General features: G+C 35.0%; 1 protein-coding gene and 1 pseudogene across 1 annotated transcript; one reads left to right on the top strand and one right to left on the bottom strand.

Moving 5' to 3' along the window:
* Nucleotides 1–2,317: 2,317 nt before the first annotated feature.
* Nucleotides 2,318–12,592, top strand: LOC132949057 (uncharacterized; annotated as a pseudogene).
* A 1,742-nt stretch (nucleotides 12,593–14,334) lies between these two features.
* LOC132949116 (uncharacterized) lies at nucleotides 14,335–16,098 on the bottom strand. Its single transcript, XM_061019898.1, has 2 exons — nucleotides 15,811–16,098; nucleotides 14,335–14,442 (listed from the first exon to the last, which is right to left on the bottom strand). Exons 1-2 carry the CDS (start codon nucleotides 16,096–16,098, stop codon nucleotides 14,335–14,337), a joined length of 396 nt encoding a protein of 131 aa, XP_060875881.1.
* Nucleotides 16,099–17,558: the final 1,460 nt, after the last annotated feature.

Genomic DNA, 17,558 nt, shown 5'->3' with positions numbered 1-17,558 from the left:
TTGTCTGGGTGTTGAGTCCTGTTACCGGGTTGACAAAATTTTTAGAATCGTTTACAATCAAGTGATTACAACCTTTATTTTGAAAAACTTTATAATAAAGGTTTTCTTTCATCTGACATAATGGTTGTTTCTGTAAGTATTTCTTTTTCAGTTATTGGAATAAGTGTAGCTGTATCTCGGCCTTCAATAACAAAAAAACGTTTCGAAAACCCAAGGTCCTTCTACTCATTTTTCATAGTACATATTCTCGTTATTAGGAGGAATATTTTCACAATCTGAATCTGTGTTTTGAACTATTTTCTGTTCAATTTGCACCCTAGTTGAGAATCCTGCCTCTTTTATATTTCCTTAAGAGGACGTCACACTCGCATGCATGGCAATATTTTGGAGGGCAAGACGGTTAGTTTTTTAAAAAAATTAAAATTTTGAAAAGTTTAAGGTATTTTAAAAATGTTGAAATTTTTGCTATTTTTAAACGATATAATGAACGTTATATTGGGTATAATGGAAAAAACGCAACGACTTTCTCTCAGAAATATTATCACAATTCAATTTTAATATTTTACTATAGGTATTTTTACTCTAGAACCAAAATTGAGCAATTTATATACTCCGACTGCGACACTGCGTAAACGCGTTTTGTCTATATCGTAACATAACAAATTTACGCTCAGAAATTCAAGTTTTATGCCGTTAGCTTAAAAATTAGAGTGAATCGACCTATTATGAAACTTGATGGTAAGAACATTATCTGTGTTTTAATGGAAGATTTTTACGATAATTCAGTTTTTAAGTTTTTATAGCGTGTATAATGAATGTAAATTAATAATGCTCATATCACCACTTACAAACTCGTAAAAAAACTTCCAACAAAAGGTGGGTAAATGGATGTCGCTCTGCTGTACAGTAGATTACAAGTGGGTTGATCGGCATAGTCCTACCCCCACCTCCACGTGGTGCTGACTGGAAACGGAATTCCGGTTCCGGCCAACGGGGGAGGCACAGAAGGCAAACTGTATAAAACCGAACACCGGCGGGTAAACACCAGCGACCAGAGAGGGCAAACATCGCCCTCCAACCACCGACAACAGACCGAAGGCTCGATGCGAAGACAACCGGGAAGCGGGGACCAAACGGTCAGACCACCCAGCGCCTCAGTACCATCATCCGAAACTGCCCCACATCAGCAGGCGTGCCCTGGGGCATTAGTAGGACACCCACGGCACGGCTTGGTCACCGTCCGGTGATCGCGATTGATCCGAAAGGGCGCTCGGGCCGAACCCCTCAAGTCTCCGCCGACCGGGCATTCAACGCACCGAGCAGCACGCAGCAAGACCAGACACGGAGGAAACAGAAGGAAAACTGTATAAAACCAAAACACCGGCAGTCAACAGTCTGTTACCACACAGGGCGAATATCGCCCCACCGATAGAACACCAGCCGAAGAACGGAACTCCGGGAGACTAGCAGCAAGCGGCACCACACCGTCACCCATCCGCATCTCCAATCACCTCATCCGAAACTGTTCCACAGCGGTTGGAGTGCCCCGGGACATTATTAGGACACCCACAGCACGGTTGGTCACCGTCCGGGTGATCGCGATTGAGCGTGAGAGGGGCCGCGGATGCGGTGCCAGGAGATGCCGCGGACCGCAAAGCTCCCGGAACGACGAGTACAACAACGGTCAGAAGAAAAACTAGGAAACCAACAACGGCGATACGCACACTCCACAACATCTGAAGGAGAAGACGCGACGAACGAGATTAGAAGCTGGCTGACTATCAAGCCGGGCCGAGAAAACAACAGAACGAGAAGACAAGACTGGCGAGCAGCGAAGCCGGGTCGAGAACTCTACAAATGCAAACAGCAGGCCTTCAGCCAAAAATGTATCTTTTATAACATGTAAAATTAATTTAAATGTGCGCCCTTAGAGGACCCAAAAAAAAACATAGGTGTTAAACATTATACATAAATTGTACCTCATTTTAATGTATAATAAACGATAGCGGCGTCGCGGCAGTAATGCGAAAGCAATTCCCGCGGCGCCGTCGGTTATAAACTAGAAGGAAAAAAAAGGTAACAAGTGGGTCACTGTAATGGATGGTGTTTGAATTCAATAATATAATATTATTGTATAAAAAAAACAATTCTGAGCGAAAACGGTCAGTTAACCTGTCACCCTGTTCGATACCATATTTAATTCAATAATATTATGATAATATGTTGTAAACGTAATACTGAGATAAAGCGAATATCGGTCGGCGTCGCCGCACCTGGTCGCGTTATCTTCAGTTTACGGTTTGCCTTCGTTGTGTAAACTCGCTGTTGAATAAATAGCCGTTCAATTATTAAGGTTGTGTTAAATTAAATTATTCAAATAAAAACTCAATAAATTAAAATAAGGCATTCAAGTGTACGAATTATTAAATAAAAAAAAAAACATTTTTTTTATACCAATATTCCCATAAGGTGCCGCTTCATAGTCATTTTCGAACCGGATTTAGCATAAATACACGAAAGAAGTGTTAAAAGTGTAAATGTTCAAAACTGAAAATATAAAGCAGCTGATTCTGATTTTCGTTTCACCACCTCAAATGCCAGAAATTCAACTACTCAAGGGTCAAATGCGTGCAAGGATTTAGCTCATCACGAGGTTTCAAGGTAAGAGAACCAAATTTCCTTAAATTTAGACACGTAATTCCCCGCTGTAGTCTCTTTGCGCTAACACGGTGTAACAAAATATAATTGGTACAAAGCACGAATTAAGATATAGGTGCAGGATACGAAACGGAAAGGTCTTAAAAAAGGGAGAAATATGAACTATTAGTATTCTCCCGGTTAACACAGAACAATCTTATAAAGCGCTAGTAGTCTAGCCATAACGTGTGAAGGTGCGGGTTTCACTTATCACAAGTTCGTTTCGTATCCTGTATATCTTAATTCGTGGTACCAAGTCCACGTTTCGCTGAACCGTTATAAGTGTATATACTCCACTATAAAGGTCAAAGATTATCAACAGGCTTGTGACAATCTTTATACGATCCTATCAATAAATTATCATTATATACGGGCACGGACTAAGATATAATGGACTGGAAACGAGCAGCTTATCACGGCCACGAATACAAGTACAAGAGGCAAAGTGCGGGGGGTCGCTATGTGTTCCTGGCACGAATTAAGATATACCTTAATTATATTATATTGTTCTATGATTATAATACCTTAAGTATATCTTAATTCGTGGTTCCTGGAGTTCACAGCGCCCTCTGCATTTAACACGGACTAAGATACAAATTGTGTAGCCAAATAAAACCACCGGTAGCGCTGAAAACTTCAAGAACAGTGTTCTTATCAGCTATGTGACACCTTTTCGTGGCCGTCCTCCAATCCCCGCCGACCATGTCGTTTCTAGTCCATTATATCTTAGTCCGTGTATACGGACAATCAATTTATACCTGTTCGATAAGCCCTAACATAATGCCCGACATAAACGCGTTAACATTCCGACGCGGGATAATAAAAGGCCAATTAACGAAGTTCTTAAATTCCTTCAACGCTTTTTCTGAAAACGATGACTTAATTCAATTAATGGTTAAAAGAGAAAAAATCGAAGAGAGCTGGACAGAATTTCAAAATATACAGTCCACTATTGAAGAAAAATCCATCAGCCTAGAAAATGAGGAATTGTATCGGGACGAATTTGAAAATTTGTACTTCTCAGCCGTAACTAATTATACCAGGCTAGTAGAAAAACACAAAAAACCCGACCAACTGAAGTCGGATCAGGTCTCAAATGAGATCGAAAATAATACAGGTCAAAACGTATCGAGTGTGAGATCTAGTGTAAGTAATCAAGCCTCCGTTGTAAGACTAGCAGCTTTAGAAATACCAAAATTTAGTGGCGATTTTAAGCAATGGTCGACATTTAAGGACATATTTACTGCATTAATACATTCAAATGAAAACGTCACGGTTATAGAGAAATATTTTTATTTAAAAGCGGCTTTGCTCATTCAACCGTACGAAACCTCAGAAAAAAATTATTTAGTGGAATTGTTTGAACGAACGGTTTAACAATAAAAAAATAATCGTCCAAACGCACACTAAAGCAATCTTCGATCTGGAACCTGTCACAAAAGAGACCTCATCAGAATTACGACAATTGATGGACTCGTTGTTGGGACACATGACGGCACTTAAGTCACTAGGTTATGACCCAAAAAAATGGGGACCAATGTTCCTGCATATAATTTCGACAAAGTTAGATAGTGCAACGTTAAAGGAATGGGAAACACAAGTGCCAAAAAAGTAAGTGCCCGAAGTAGACGAACTGTTAACCTTTTTACAAGACAGATTTCAAATACTGGAAGCAATAGAAGGTGCAAAAAATATAAATTTAACAGACACGCAAAATAAGCAAAAATACAATAAAGTCGAAAAATCCAGAAAAACGATAGCCCATACTAGCACACAGAAAAAATGTATCGTCAAGTTTGGGAGTCAATCTCCAACGAATACTGTGGCGCTCACAACCAGACGAGCCGATCACCGAATTCAAATTTAAAACAGTTATTTACGGAACGACGCCAGCTTCATATTTAGCTACTGGATGCTTGACAAAATTAGCGGAAGAAATGAAAGAGTTATTTCCGGAAGCTATCACTAATGACTTCTACATGGACGACTATCTGGGTGGTGCTAACGATATAACGGCCGCCGTAAAATGACGCAACGACGTTATCAACATTTTAAATACAGCCGGCTTCAAATTACGTAAATGGATTTCTAACGACCGTCGATTATTCGATTATTAGAACACATATCAAACGAGGACAATGACCCACTGCGCGTTCTAAATCTAGACGAGAGCTGCACTACAAAAACGTTAGGTCTGTTTTGGAATCCGTTTGACGACGTTTATCAATATAAAGTAAACAATGCAGAACGGATCACAAAACGACAAAACGTATAGTATTATCAACGATAGCGACTATATTCGACCCGCTCGGTCTCGTCGGACCCGTTGTCCATATATTTATGCAAAAACTATGGCAAGCACGTATAAATTGGGATGACCCCGTAGCTACATTGCTACGCGAAGAATGGCAAAATTATCAACAAACCTTATCAGAACTTGGAAAAATTCACATTCCAAGATGGATAATCGGTTGTTTGAACGTGTTGGTCACACAAATACACGGTTTCGTTGACGCGTCGATACAAGCATTCGACGCGTGTCTATACGCACGGACCACAGACGCATTAGGCAATCGCCATTCAAGGCTTGTAGTCGCAAAGTCAAAGGTGGCTCCATTAAAAGTAGTATCTTTAGCACGCTTGGAATTATGCGCAGCTGTTCTGTTAGCGCGACTAGCTGATAAGATAATACCAAAATTAAATATTACGATAAATAAAAAACGTTTTTGGTCTGATTCGACCATAGTGCTCGCATGGATAAATTCGCCTTCAACACGCTGGAAAACATTTGTAGCACATCGAGTCGGGGAAATTCAAACGTTAACAGCTGCAGCAGAGTGGGGATACGTCATATCAAATGACAATCCAGCAGATATGATTTCACGTGGTTGCAGTCCAAAGCAACTAAACGACAATACTTTGTGGTGGGAAGGTCCAGTTTGGTTTAAATCAAATAAATTAATGGCCTAAATCATCAATCGAAGAATTATCTCTGAGCACCGAACTGCCGGAGATAGAGCGTAAATCAGTAGCACTCCGCCTGTCCACAAAGGAAGAATTTTATTTATTAAAAAGATATTCGACTTTAAGTAATTTATTTAATTTAAAAACCACGATATCTAAAATGTTCTCGGTCGGGTGGTGCTGCTGAGTGCCTGCCCACAAATGTTAAATTCTGTTACTTTATATTATATTAAATATCCTATTTGCTCATTGTACATAATGTTGTATAGATTGTAAATTACTTAAATGAATAAAAAAAAAAAAAGTAAATTATTTCGAGTAACCGCGTACCTACTGTAAGCGTTGGTACGAACGCGTAATAAATAAAAAAGGTAATTATACCGATATCAAAGTTGATGCTATTGAAATAATTTAGCGGTTAACGATAATAAAATTAGTTCAACAACATTAATTTTTTGAAGAGATAACATGGTCATGAAGTTAGCCCCCCCACTTTGGCGGATTCACTTCAAACCAGCGGCAATATTTAGCAAATTAATTGCAAATAATTGCAAATTGGTTTTTAGGATTTGCAAATTTAGTGCACGCTCGCAAACTAAAAAATTGATTTGGGGGGGCTAACTTCATGCAGCCCCCCCACTTTGTTCGATCCGTTCCAAACCAACGCCAATATTTAGCAAATTAATTGCAAATAATTGCAAATTGGTTTTTAGAATTTGCAAATCAAAATTGGAATTTTGGCGAATTTTTTTGCAAATTTTGTCAGCTCCCCCACTTCGTCCGATCCGTTCCAAACCAACACCAATATTTAGCAAATTAATTGCAAATAATTACAAATTGGTTTTTAGAATTTGCAAATCAAAATTGGAATTTTGGCGAATTTTTTTGAAAAATTTTGTCAGCCCCCCCACTTCGTCCGATCCGTTCCAAACCAACACCAATATTTAGCAAATTAATTGCAAATAATTACAAATTGGTTTTTAGAATTTGCAAATCAAAATTGGAATTTTGGCGAATTTTTTTGAAAAATTTTGTCAGCCCCCCCACTTCGTCCGATCCGTTCCAAACCAACACCAATATTTAGCAAATTAATTGCAAATAATTGCAAATTGGTTTTTAGGATTTGCAAATTTAGTGCACGCTCGCAAACTAAAAAAATGATTTGGGGGGGCTAACTTCATGCAGCCCCCCCACTTTGTTCGATCCGTTCCAAACCAACGCCAATATTTAGCAAATTAATTGCAAATAATTGCAAATTGGTTTTTAGAATTTGCAAATCAAAATTGGAATTTTGGCGAATTTTTTTGCAAATTTTGTCAGCTCCCCCACTTCGTCCGATCCGTTCCAAACCAACACCAATATTTAGCAAATTAATTGCAAATAATTGCAAATTGGTTTTTAGAATTTGCAAATCAAAATTGGAATTTTGGCGAATTTTTATGCAAATTTTGTCAGCCTCCCCCACTTCGTCCAATCCGTTCCAAACCAACGCTAATATTTAGCAAATGATTGCAAATAATTGCAAATTGGTTTTTAGAATTTGCAAATCAAAATTGGAATTTTGGCGAATTTTTTTGCAACTATTTGCAATTAAATTGCTAAATTTTATATTAGCGCTGGTTTGAAACGAATCGGAAAAAGTAGGGGGCTGTGTGTATTAAATAAAAAATCTATATTTGATAAAACCATTAAAATTCAAAAAAAAAAAATCAGTATTTTATTAAAAAATCTATATTTAATAAAAATCTATATTTGATAAAAAAATCGATATAAAATATATATCTGTTAAAAGAATCTATGTTTAATAAAAAATCTGTATTTAATAAAATGATCAATGCTAATAAAAACTAAAAATTAAAGTGACTAAAGATATAATATATATATTAAATATAATAATTATAATGATTCAAAATGATAAATCTCTGTTTTAAATATTTTTTAATCATTTAAGATTTTAATTTTACTAAGAATTTTTATACAATAAGATTATTTTATCAAACATATTTTAATTAATATTTTTAAAGTGAATTTTTTACCCAAATTTTTTTTTTATCAAAAATGGTTTTTTTCATTGATTTTACATTTTTTATTAGTTTTTTTTATTGCTTTTTTATCTAACAGATTTTATTTAGAATTTAATTCAATTTAGGTTTTTGTAAAATATATAAATTGAACACAAATCTTTTGATGGAAAATTCATAATTTAAAAAATCTTGTCTGAAAAAATGTATCTGTTGGATAAAAATCAATAAAAATCTGTATTTCAAAGAAAATTAATAAAAAAAAAAAAATCGATTTTTGATAAAAAATTCGTACTTTATAAAAAAATTTGACTTTTATCGATTTTTTAAAAAATTCACTAAAATTCCAATTTTGATTTGCAAATTCTAAAAACCAATTTGCAATTATTTGCAATTCATTTGCTAAATATTAGCGTTGGTTTGGAACGGATTGGACGAAGTGGGGGAGGCTGACAAAATTTGCATAAAAATTCGCCAAAATTCCAATTTTGATTTGCAAATTCTAAAAACCAATTTGCAATTATTTGCAATTAATTTGCTAAATATTGGTGTTGGTTTGGAACGGATCGGACGAAGTGGGGGGGCTGACAAAATTTTTCAAAAAAATTCGCCAAAATTCCAATTTTGATTTGCAAATTCTAAAAACCAATTTGTAATTATTTGCAATTAATTTTGCTAAATATTGGTGTTGGTTTGGAACGGATCGGACGAAGTGGGGGAGCTGACAAAATTTGCAAAAAAATTCGCCAAAATTCCAATTTTGATTTGCAAATTCTAAAAACCAATTTGCAATTATTTGCAATTAATTTGCTAAATATTGGCGTTGGTTTGGAACGGATCGAACAAAGTGGGGGGGCTGCATGAAGTTAGCCCCCCCAAATCATTTTTTTAGTTTGCGAGCGTGCACTAAATTTGCAAATCCTAAAAACCAATTTGCAATTATTTGCAATTAATTTGCTAAATATTGCCGCTGGTTTGAAGTGAATCCGCCAAAGTGGGGGGGCTAACTTCATGACCATAGAGATAACACTCATAAAATCCAAAACGTATATCAAAACGACATTCTGGTCGCGACGCGGAATATGTAGACATGTAGTACAATTTATTCAGACAACGGAACCAACTTTGTTGGAGCAAATTGGCAGTTATAAGAACTACGTGATTTATTCTTGTCAAAGCAACACATGGAGCTGGTGCACCAAATTGTAGTGGAAGTGGGAGTAAAATGGCAATTTATTCCCCCTAGAGCTCCACATTTCGACGGGTTCTGGGAAGCCGCCGTAAAATCAGTTAAGTATCATTTAATAAGACATTTGGGAAATGCTTCATTAACTTATGAAGAATTAAATACCGTGTTAGTTCGCATAGAGGATTGCCTAAATTCACGTCCTTTGACTCCCATATCCTCTGATCCTAGCGATTTAAATGTATTGACCCCCGGTCACTTTTTAATCGGTGGTTCTCTTAGCTTTGGTCCTGATTAAAGAAGAAAATCTACCACCTCTACAATGGGCGATCGGTCAGGTCGTAGAAGTTTTTTTTTTTTTTAATAAAATGTATCTATTGTTATTTTTTCTTTGTGTAATATGACTAATATGTATGAATTATAAATTTAATTTTGTAATATTTGTATTCATGTAAAATTTTACGTCTGCGTAAAATGCTGGGCGATATGTTCGATACTATATTTGATTCAATAATATAATAGTAATAAACTAATAATTTGTAAACGTAATACTGAGATAAAAAGAATATCGGTCGGCGTCGCCGCACCTGGTCGCGTTATCTTCAGTTTACGGTTTGCCTTCGTTGAGTAAATAGTTGTTCAATTATTAAGGTTGTGTTAAATTAAATTATACAAATAAAAACTCAATAAATTAAAATATCGATGTCGCTCTGCTGTACAGTATGTTACAAGTGGGTCACTGTAATGGATGGTGTTAAATTTGAATTCAATGATTCAATGATATAATATCATTGTATAAGAAAAACGATTCTGAACGAAAACGGTCAGTCAGCCTATGATATTACCAAGTATATTTGATGATATTATTGTGAATAAAGTAATTTATATATAACCTATTTACGTGGCGTCTTGTTTTAAATTTTCAATCCTTACCTATAAAAATTGAACATTTTATTGATATTTATAGAAAAAAAAACTAAAAAAATTGAAAACTGACAATATCCGTGAACAGCTCAAAAAGAGTCAAATTATTTTCAAAATTTTATCGCGTATAGAAAATACTAATTTAAACATTCAGTGAAATTTTCAAGTATCTACAGTCATACGTTTTTTAATACAACAAAATAAGAAAATCGTTACACGAGAAATCGAGTGAATATCAAATGTTGTAAAAATATGAATTTCAAACGCTCATAAAAATTTAATTTGACTTTCTTGTAAACATTTTTTTTTGATAAAGGTAGACTAATGGATAATCTTGTATTACATTTTCAAATCTTCGATTTAAAAAGAAAATTTTTTATGAATTCTTAACTCAAAATAATTTGATAATTTTCGTGATTTTTGAGTAATTTTTCCGTATTTTGTCATGATTTTGACAGACACAAAAAAAAAACACATCATTGTAAAATCAATACATTTACGATTAGTTATTTGTAACGGTTTTCTTTTTTTAGTGAGTAGATTGGTCACTGCACTAAGGCTACATACGCACTATGCGGTTGCCCGCAATGCGGCCAGCCGTCCGGTTGACCGCAAGTGATAAACTATAAGCAAATACTGTACATCCGAAAAATTGTATTCGCACTACGTTGCGGTTACCCGCAAACCGTTCCGGTCGCTTGAATCGTTGCGGCCGCTTCGACGGCTGACCGCACGTTCTGCGTACGCACTGTGCGGTTAGTCTGCGGTAAACCGTCATCGGCGTACCTCGCGTCCTCGCTTTTGAATTGGAGTTTGAAATGGAGTTTGATACTGAAAAATTTATCATAGAAATCCAGAACCGGCAATCTCTTTGGAACACGAAGGGCTCAGATTATTCTGACAGAAATAAAAACAAAGAGATTGGGAAGAAGTGGTTAATATTTACGGCGCTGAATTATCAGCGGATGAAAAGAAAAAACTCGGTTAGTATTTAATTAATTTATTGTAGAATATAGTACATTAGATAATTGTGTTGTATTTAGTTTATTAATATTATTTAGAGTTATTTTGATACAAATTTAAATGTAATTGTCTTGCCAGTCTAATCTTCCCTCGGTCATAAAGTATTCTGCGAATAATTCACGGTATCTCAATGCAGTTCTGTTATTTCTTCGAACACTATCTGATGCAATGGTTTCGGTTAATGGGTTGCTTAAAGTGTCTTCAAAAGAATAACTATCTCTATCTCTCACAAAATTATGCAAAAGACAAGCAGATTTGATTATATCATTAACTAAATCAATATTTACATTGATAGGTCTATGAAATATGCGCTATTTATTAGCAAATATGCCAAATGTGCATTATACATAACGCCTAGCTCTGCAATGCCTATAATTATAGATTTTTTTTGTAACATTTAAATCGTTTCTTGCATATGGACGCATCATAGTTGTACTTAAAGCGAACGCTTCATCGCCAACAAAAACGAACGGCAAACAAGTGGTACTATCTGGCGAAATCGGTGATGGATCGGGAATGTTCAGTCGTTTCTCCTGAATTTTTTTATAAAAATTAGAATTTTGAAAAATTGCCGAGTCTCCAAATCTCCCATACGCTCCAACGTCTATTAGTACAAATTTATAGTCACTGTCACAAATTGCCATTAAAACTAGAGAGAAAAATCCTTTGTAATTATAGCACATTGATCCACTATTGGCAGGTGCTATAATTCTAATATGTTTGCCGTCGCATGCACTTAAAATAATATACTATCACTGTAAAATCATGTAAAATTCCCAATAGTTTTCAAAAGCACCGTGAAAAACAAATGAAAAATTAAGGTATTAATTTTTACGCAAAACTGATTTAACTCAAAATCGATTTTGGTTTTTTGTGTAACTCTAAAATAAATGACAGTAGATACATGCAATTTCGACTGAATATTAATATGAGCATTTTATACACACCATAACATTTTCAAAATATTTTTATTTATTTTGAGCTGTTTACGGTCATTTTAAGTTTCCAATTTTTTTAGTTTTTTTTTCTATAAATATCAATTAAATTTTATTTGTTGGGTAAAAAATCTTGAAGGCTCCTAATTTATTGTTACAATAGCAGTTGGCACTGTAATACTCACCTATGCAGTGACGAAAATTTGCTCTCTTAAAAAAATTATTTGCAATTTGATACCACATTTCTTTTTTTGGTTCAGGTAGACATATTTCTTTTAAACAATACCATATTGCAGCACATACTTCTCGGACAATTTCTGCGACAGTACTAATTCCAATCCGAAACACATAATGTAGTTCTGCAAATGAGCAACCTGTTGCCAAATATCTGAAACGATTATTTTTTTCAGGCGTGAATCTTCAGAAAAAATGGCGGAATATACGAGATTGTTTTGTAAAGGCCCACAAAGCAAAGGAGAATAAAAGTGGTTCTGAAGCAAAAAAAAAAATGCTCCTACGTTTTCTACGACAACCTTTTATTTTTAAAAGATACGGTGTCGGTTAATTTAACAAGTTCAAATATTACTTCCAATATAGAAACACATAATGAAGATGAAATTGTAGCAGGTCAACGTACAGCTGCTCATCCTTCAGATTCCTCGTGGGTACCAAAACGAAAAAAAAAAAAAAAAATGATGACATTGGTAGAGACTAGAGAGTTGATAGGAATTTTAAACAAAAATTTAGAAACTAAAAATGTTGGAGAGGACGAAGATCGTCTTTTTTTCATGTCTTTGGTAAAAGACTTTAAAAAAATACCTGCCAAATGTTTAAAAAATTAACTGCACATTATTTAGTTGACAATGTATATAGTACATAGAGTAGTATATAGAGTTCAATAATTTTACCTAGGTAATAGGTATATAATATTAGGTAAACATATATTATGTATAATATAGATTCAACTAGATATTAATTAATTTTTTGCTTTTTGCGTACTCACGATTAGTAATTACCTACTAATTTTCAGAGTTGGTCAGTATCAAGATACATAATTTTGAAGTATCAACATAATATTTGTATTATTACTGAGACGAAATTACCATTCCACGTCAACATTATTTGATAGGCGCGTACTTACAATTGTATTAAAATATCTCGTATATATTATGCTTCTAAAATATCTACAAATAATAAATATAATTGTTTAAAAAAAGTTTGTAGATATTAAATTTAGACTTTATTAATCTAAATCATGCATAGCCGTATTATAGGTACATGTAAAAATGTAATACGATTCCGATTACGCCGAAACCGGTAGCATTTTTAAAACATTCGTAGGTTTTACTTGATAAAACTATATTGTTTGAGTATATGATTTTATTGTAACTATTTGCTACTTACTAGCTGGCCACAAGCAAACTATACTGGCCACAATATAATACTACTGTCTACTACTATAATTTATTTTTTTCGGTAACAAATAGTTTTTTGAAAACCGTCATAAAGTGTTTGGCTCTCATCCTGTTCGCCGTCCGTTTACACGTCATATATATACAGAGATGGACGCCACATCGAGAACTGTCGTATGCCAACAGTCATATGCCAATAACGAGGGTCGGTCCATAGTAGATGTTCTGGATTTGGCAGTTGACCTCAAGAACACAGCCGCGGTCGAGTCATCGTTACTGCACAGCGGACACGCCGCAAAGAAAAGTACCCGGTCGTCACCGGAATTGAGAATAATTAACTCACCCGTATACCAGCAGGACGTAGTTATAATTGCACCATCATCGGAGCCTGCTGCAACTTTTTGTGTGACATCAAAGACGGACGCACCCGGGGAAATCTCATTGATTGACGCGCTGGACCTGGCCGTCGATCGTAGGATCACTCCCACGCCTGTCCTGCAGCTACCGATACGGCGGCGCGAACATTTCCGGTCGTCTATTGAGCTGCGAATCCAGTCGCCCGTGTACGGTGGCGTGAAGTCTGACCCGCTGGTACCCACGGAATTCCCGGAAAACCCTGCAGCGCGGTCTGTTGGTCGGCGGAGGTCTGCGTGGAAGAGAACGAAAAGATTCGTTTGGAAGTCTTTGGTGAACGTGGCACGCAGGGTTTGCATCTGTCAAACCCTTGTGGACATAGAATAATGTTCGCCAAGTTTTCCCCTACCATCACCGTTGTACGCCACAGTGGTACCTGCAGCAGTTTCCGCCGTCAGCCGCCCGTCAACCTGCAGTTTTTGGCGTACCGCATGATGGTGCCAGGCCGGTCGAAACGCACCACCTGTTGTTTCCGCCGGACAATTATTCGTCCGACACCGTTAAATTACTATAAAAGTATAAAAATAGCTTTAACCTAACCTAATTATTGTGCGCGTTCGCCAGTAGTCCGTCCGACGTTTTTCGCCCCCGCTTTTAGGTCCGTTCGTGCACGCTGTTTTTCGCATACGTACTTTGAATATTGTACTAATGTTGAACATTGTACTCTGCCGTTCTCCGCCGCGTGTTTAGTTTGTCGGGCTCCGTCAGTTCTTCGAATAAATATTAAATTGTATTAGTTCTCGGTGCCTGATTTTTTTTTATATGTTAGTTTTGTACAGCTTTCGGCTCCTTTTCGCTTCGTTTTTTCTTGCAGCTGAGTCAGCGTCTTTATGTTCCTGTTTCAGCACTCTCAAACCACGTTGTACCTATGTGATTTAGTGAATATCGTTTAGTAATTATCGTTCATTGCAATATTGCATTATAGTTTGCCCTCATTAAATTTGTCTTTTCTCCAGTTAATATAGGGCGGTCAAAATTACCGGCGACGGTCCATCACCGTCATATCACGGTCCATTGGAAATTATGTTTTATTGTATATTGTTATATGAGACTGCTGTCTAAAAACCATGTATTATATGAGACTGCGCATTATGATTCTACACATTATGTATTATTAAATGAGACTGTTGTCTAAAAATTATGTATTGTTATATGAGACTGCTGTCTAAAAACCATGTATTATATGAGACTGCGCATTATGATTCTACACATTATGTATTATTAAATGTATTTAATCTAAAAATTATGTATCATTGTATGAAACTGTTGTAAATATATATTTAGCCATGAATTTATTATTGTTTAATTGTTCCTTGTAATACGCACAAAGTTTTGTATTTCGTTTTGTGTAGCTAGCGCCCTAGCGGGTACATCATATTATTATACCACGGTATAAGTACTAGCATTGACTTTTTATTGATTTGTTTTTTTTTTTTTATTAAAGAAGATTTTTATTATATTATGTTATTAACAAAAAATGATACAAAGTATTAAGGGAAATAATAAAAATTACCTACACCTTTAAGCTAAGCTTGTGGTGGATGAAGCGAGTCACGTGATTGAATTAAACTACACAATTAAATAAATGATAATACGAATAATAAGAACAAAAGAAAAAATATACAAATGTTTCTTATACTAGATTTTGTAATACCGAATCATAAACATAATCACTGACTTATTTCACTAAATAAAACATTTCTTGATGTTGGTATTATCAATAAAAATATTTCTTTTCACATCTATTAGCAAAGATTTAAAATTATCAGGGCCCAGATAGTTAACGAACTTTTGTACAAAACTCGTTTTTGTATATTCCACTTTAATATTAAATTATCTTACTTCCCCGATGGGCTTATTATTTTGTTCAATAAAGAAACAACACATTATGTGTGCGCTCACATCGATATGCAATAATTTAAGTAAATAAAACAGTAAGTTCATTATTCGTATATTATTGTATGACTGAACTGGACGCCCACGTGAGAACTCCAAAATTCCAGCAGTCTTATAATGCCATTGAAAGTCGATCTACAGTGAACTCTGGATTTCACCGTCGTTAAATAAACGTTGAATTCAAAGCGTACCTACTGTATGTAGTGGTAGGTAGCAACCTACTGTAATTTTATTATCATTTATTTTTGTATATTTAATAACACCTTCGCCGAGCCGACAGTGAGATGCCTGCTGGATATACACACGCACACCGTGTGTTATACCTAATAATGACTAACCGGACGGCTGGCCGCATTGCGGGCAACCGCATAGTGCGTATGTAGCCTAAATCCACGTTCAACCAAGTAGGATGATGGAAATGTGATCAAAAATGTGTGTACAACAGCCCACAATCCAGGATAAAGTATAGGTATCTGCTTTTGTTGCCAGAATACTTGGTAACCTTCCTTGAACTTTAATTTTAATTCCTCATTTGAAGTTACTTCTATCAATTTTTCTTCTAATTTTGCAGAATCTATGGTTTCTGTATTTGAAAATGGATCTAAAACCCATTTGGGTATGTCCATTTTAAGAATATTTTAATCATGTCAAAAGCTGGTTTATACAGCACTGTGTTTATTACCTCGTTTATAGCTTTATAGTCTTGTTTCGACGTTGTTGAAAACATATTGACCAATGTCAGCTCTTTCAAAAATTTCTTCTCAAGTGTTTGAAAATAAAATAAATCCATATTATTTTTTATTAGCATGAACTTTTGTTAAATGTTTTTGCAGTCTCGACGGTTCTATAGCTTCATTTGATAATACTTTTCGGCAAATGAGACACATTGGTAATGTTATATTTGTAGGCGATTGAATAAAACCGTACTTCAAATATTCAATACTATACTGCCTACATTTATTTTTCGATTCAGCCATGATGTGAAAAACGTTCAAAATGTAAATAAAATAATACACAACAAATTAACGAAAATTATTTTAAAAACGACAACCAATAAGGTCGGCATCCGCGAGTGTGTATTAAGATACATAAATAATTCAGATAATTTAGATCACGTACGTTGTTTCTGTTATCGCTATAACAACAGATTATCGACGAACGATTAATCTAAAAATACAAAATACACAATTCAGATAATTTGGATCACGTACGGTGTTTCTGTTACGACAAATGAAACTGTCACCGCCCCCTTTTTGTAATGAAATGCCCCCCAATTAAGCAACTTCCATTGCCCCCCTGGATAACTCTAGCGCCCCCAAGGGGTTCGCCCACTTTGGGAAACATTGTGCTATACAGATGCCAAAATGTATAGATTAAATTGTCGATTGTTTTCTTTAAAAATTTACATTTACTTTCGGCCACCCTAAAACAAATAGCTCTTGTTAGTTGTTTGCATGTACGAGAAATTGCTAAACTCTTTATGACGGAATCGATAACTCCTTTTTCAAATCCAACAGGCAACAATTGATACTTTCTGGCTTTCTACTTATCTTAAACTCATTAAATATTTTCATTAAATAAATGTTAATTGCGTTTTAAGTTAGATTATAAATGTTATCTGTATGACTGTGTCTTAGATCATTATACAGTAGTACAGTACCTGTATGATATCTAAGGACTGTATGTCTGTATGTATTCAAAAATATTTACCTAGGGGCTAGGAATAGGATACCTACTAAAGACATTTGGAATAACACAATTAAAATATATTAATAAATTATAATAAGAATTTAATTATCATATTCAAATCCTGTTAAAATAACACTTAAATAAAAACAAAACCATACAATATTATAATATAATATATTATAATTATAATTAGAGCCATATTACTACATTAGTCTCTATAGGTTAGGCTAAACAGTTAAGGATGTCCATAGCGGTGCTGTCATGCCCCCTGATTTTTTTTGACAATGTTTGTATATTATGGTATATTTTTAAAAGTTATATTTTTTTAATAAAAGAGATCATTGTTTACTAAATTTTGTGTTTGACGTGTTTCGTAGCATTGAATATTGAATATTAT

The sequence above is a fragment of the Metopolophium dirhodum genome, chromosome 7 (genome assembly GCF_019925205.1).
Source record: "Metopolophium dirhodum isolate CAU chromosome 7, ASM1992520v1, whole genome shotgun sequence".
Lineage (NCBI taxonomy): Eukaryota > Metazoa > Arthropoda > Insecta > Hemiptera > Aphididae > Metopolophium > Metopolophium dirhodum.
The sequence above is the reverse complement of the archived record's forward strand: the minus strand, read 5'-3'. Positions and strand labels throughout refer to the sequence as shown.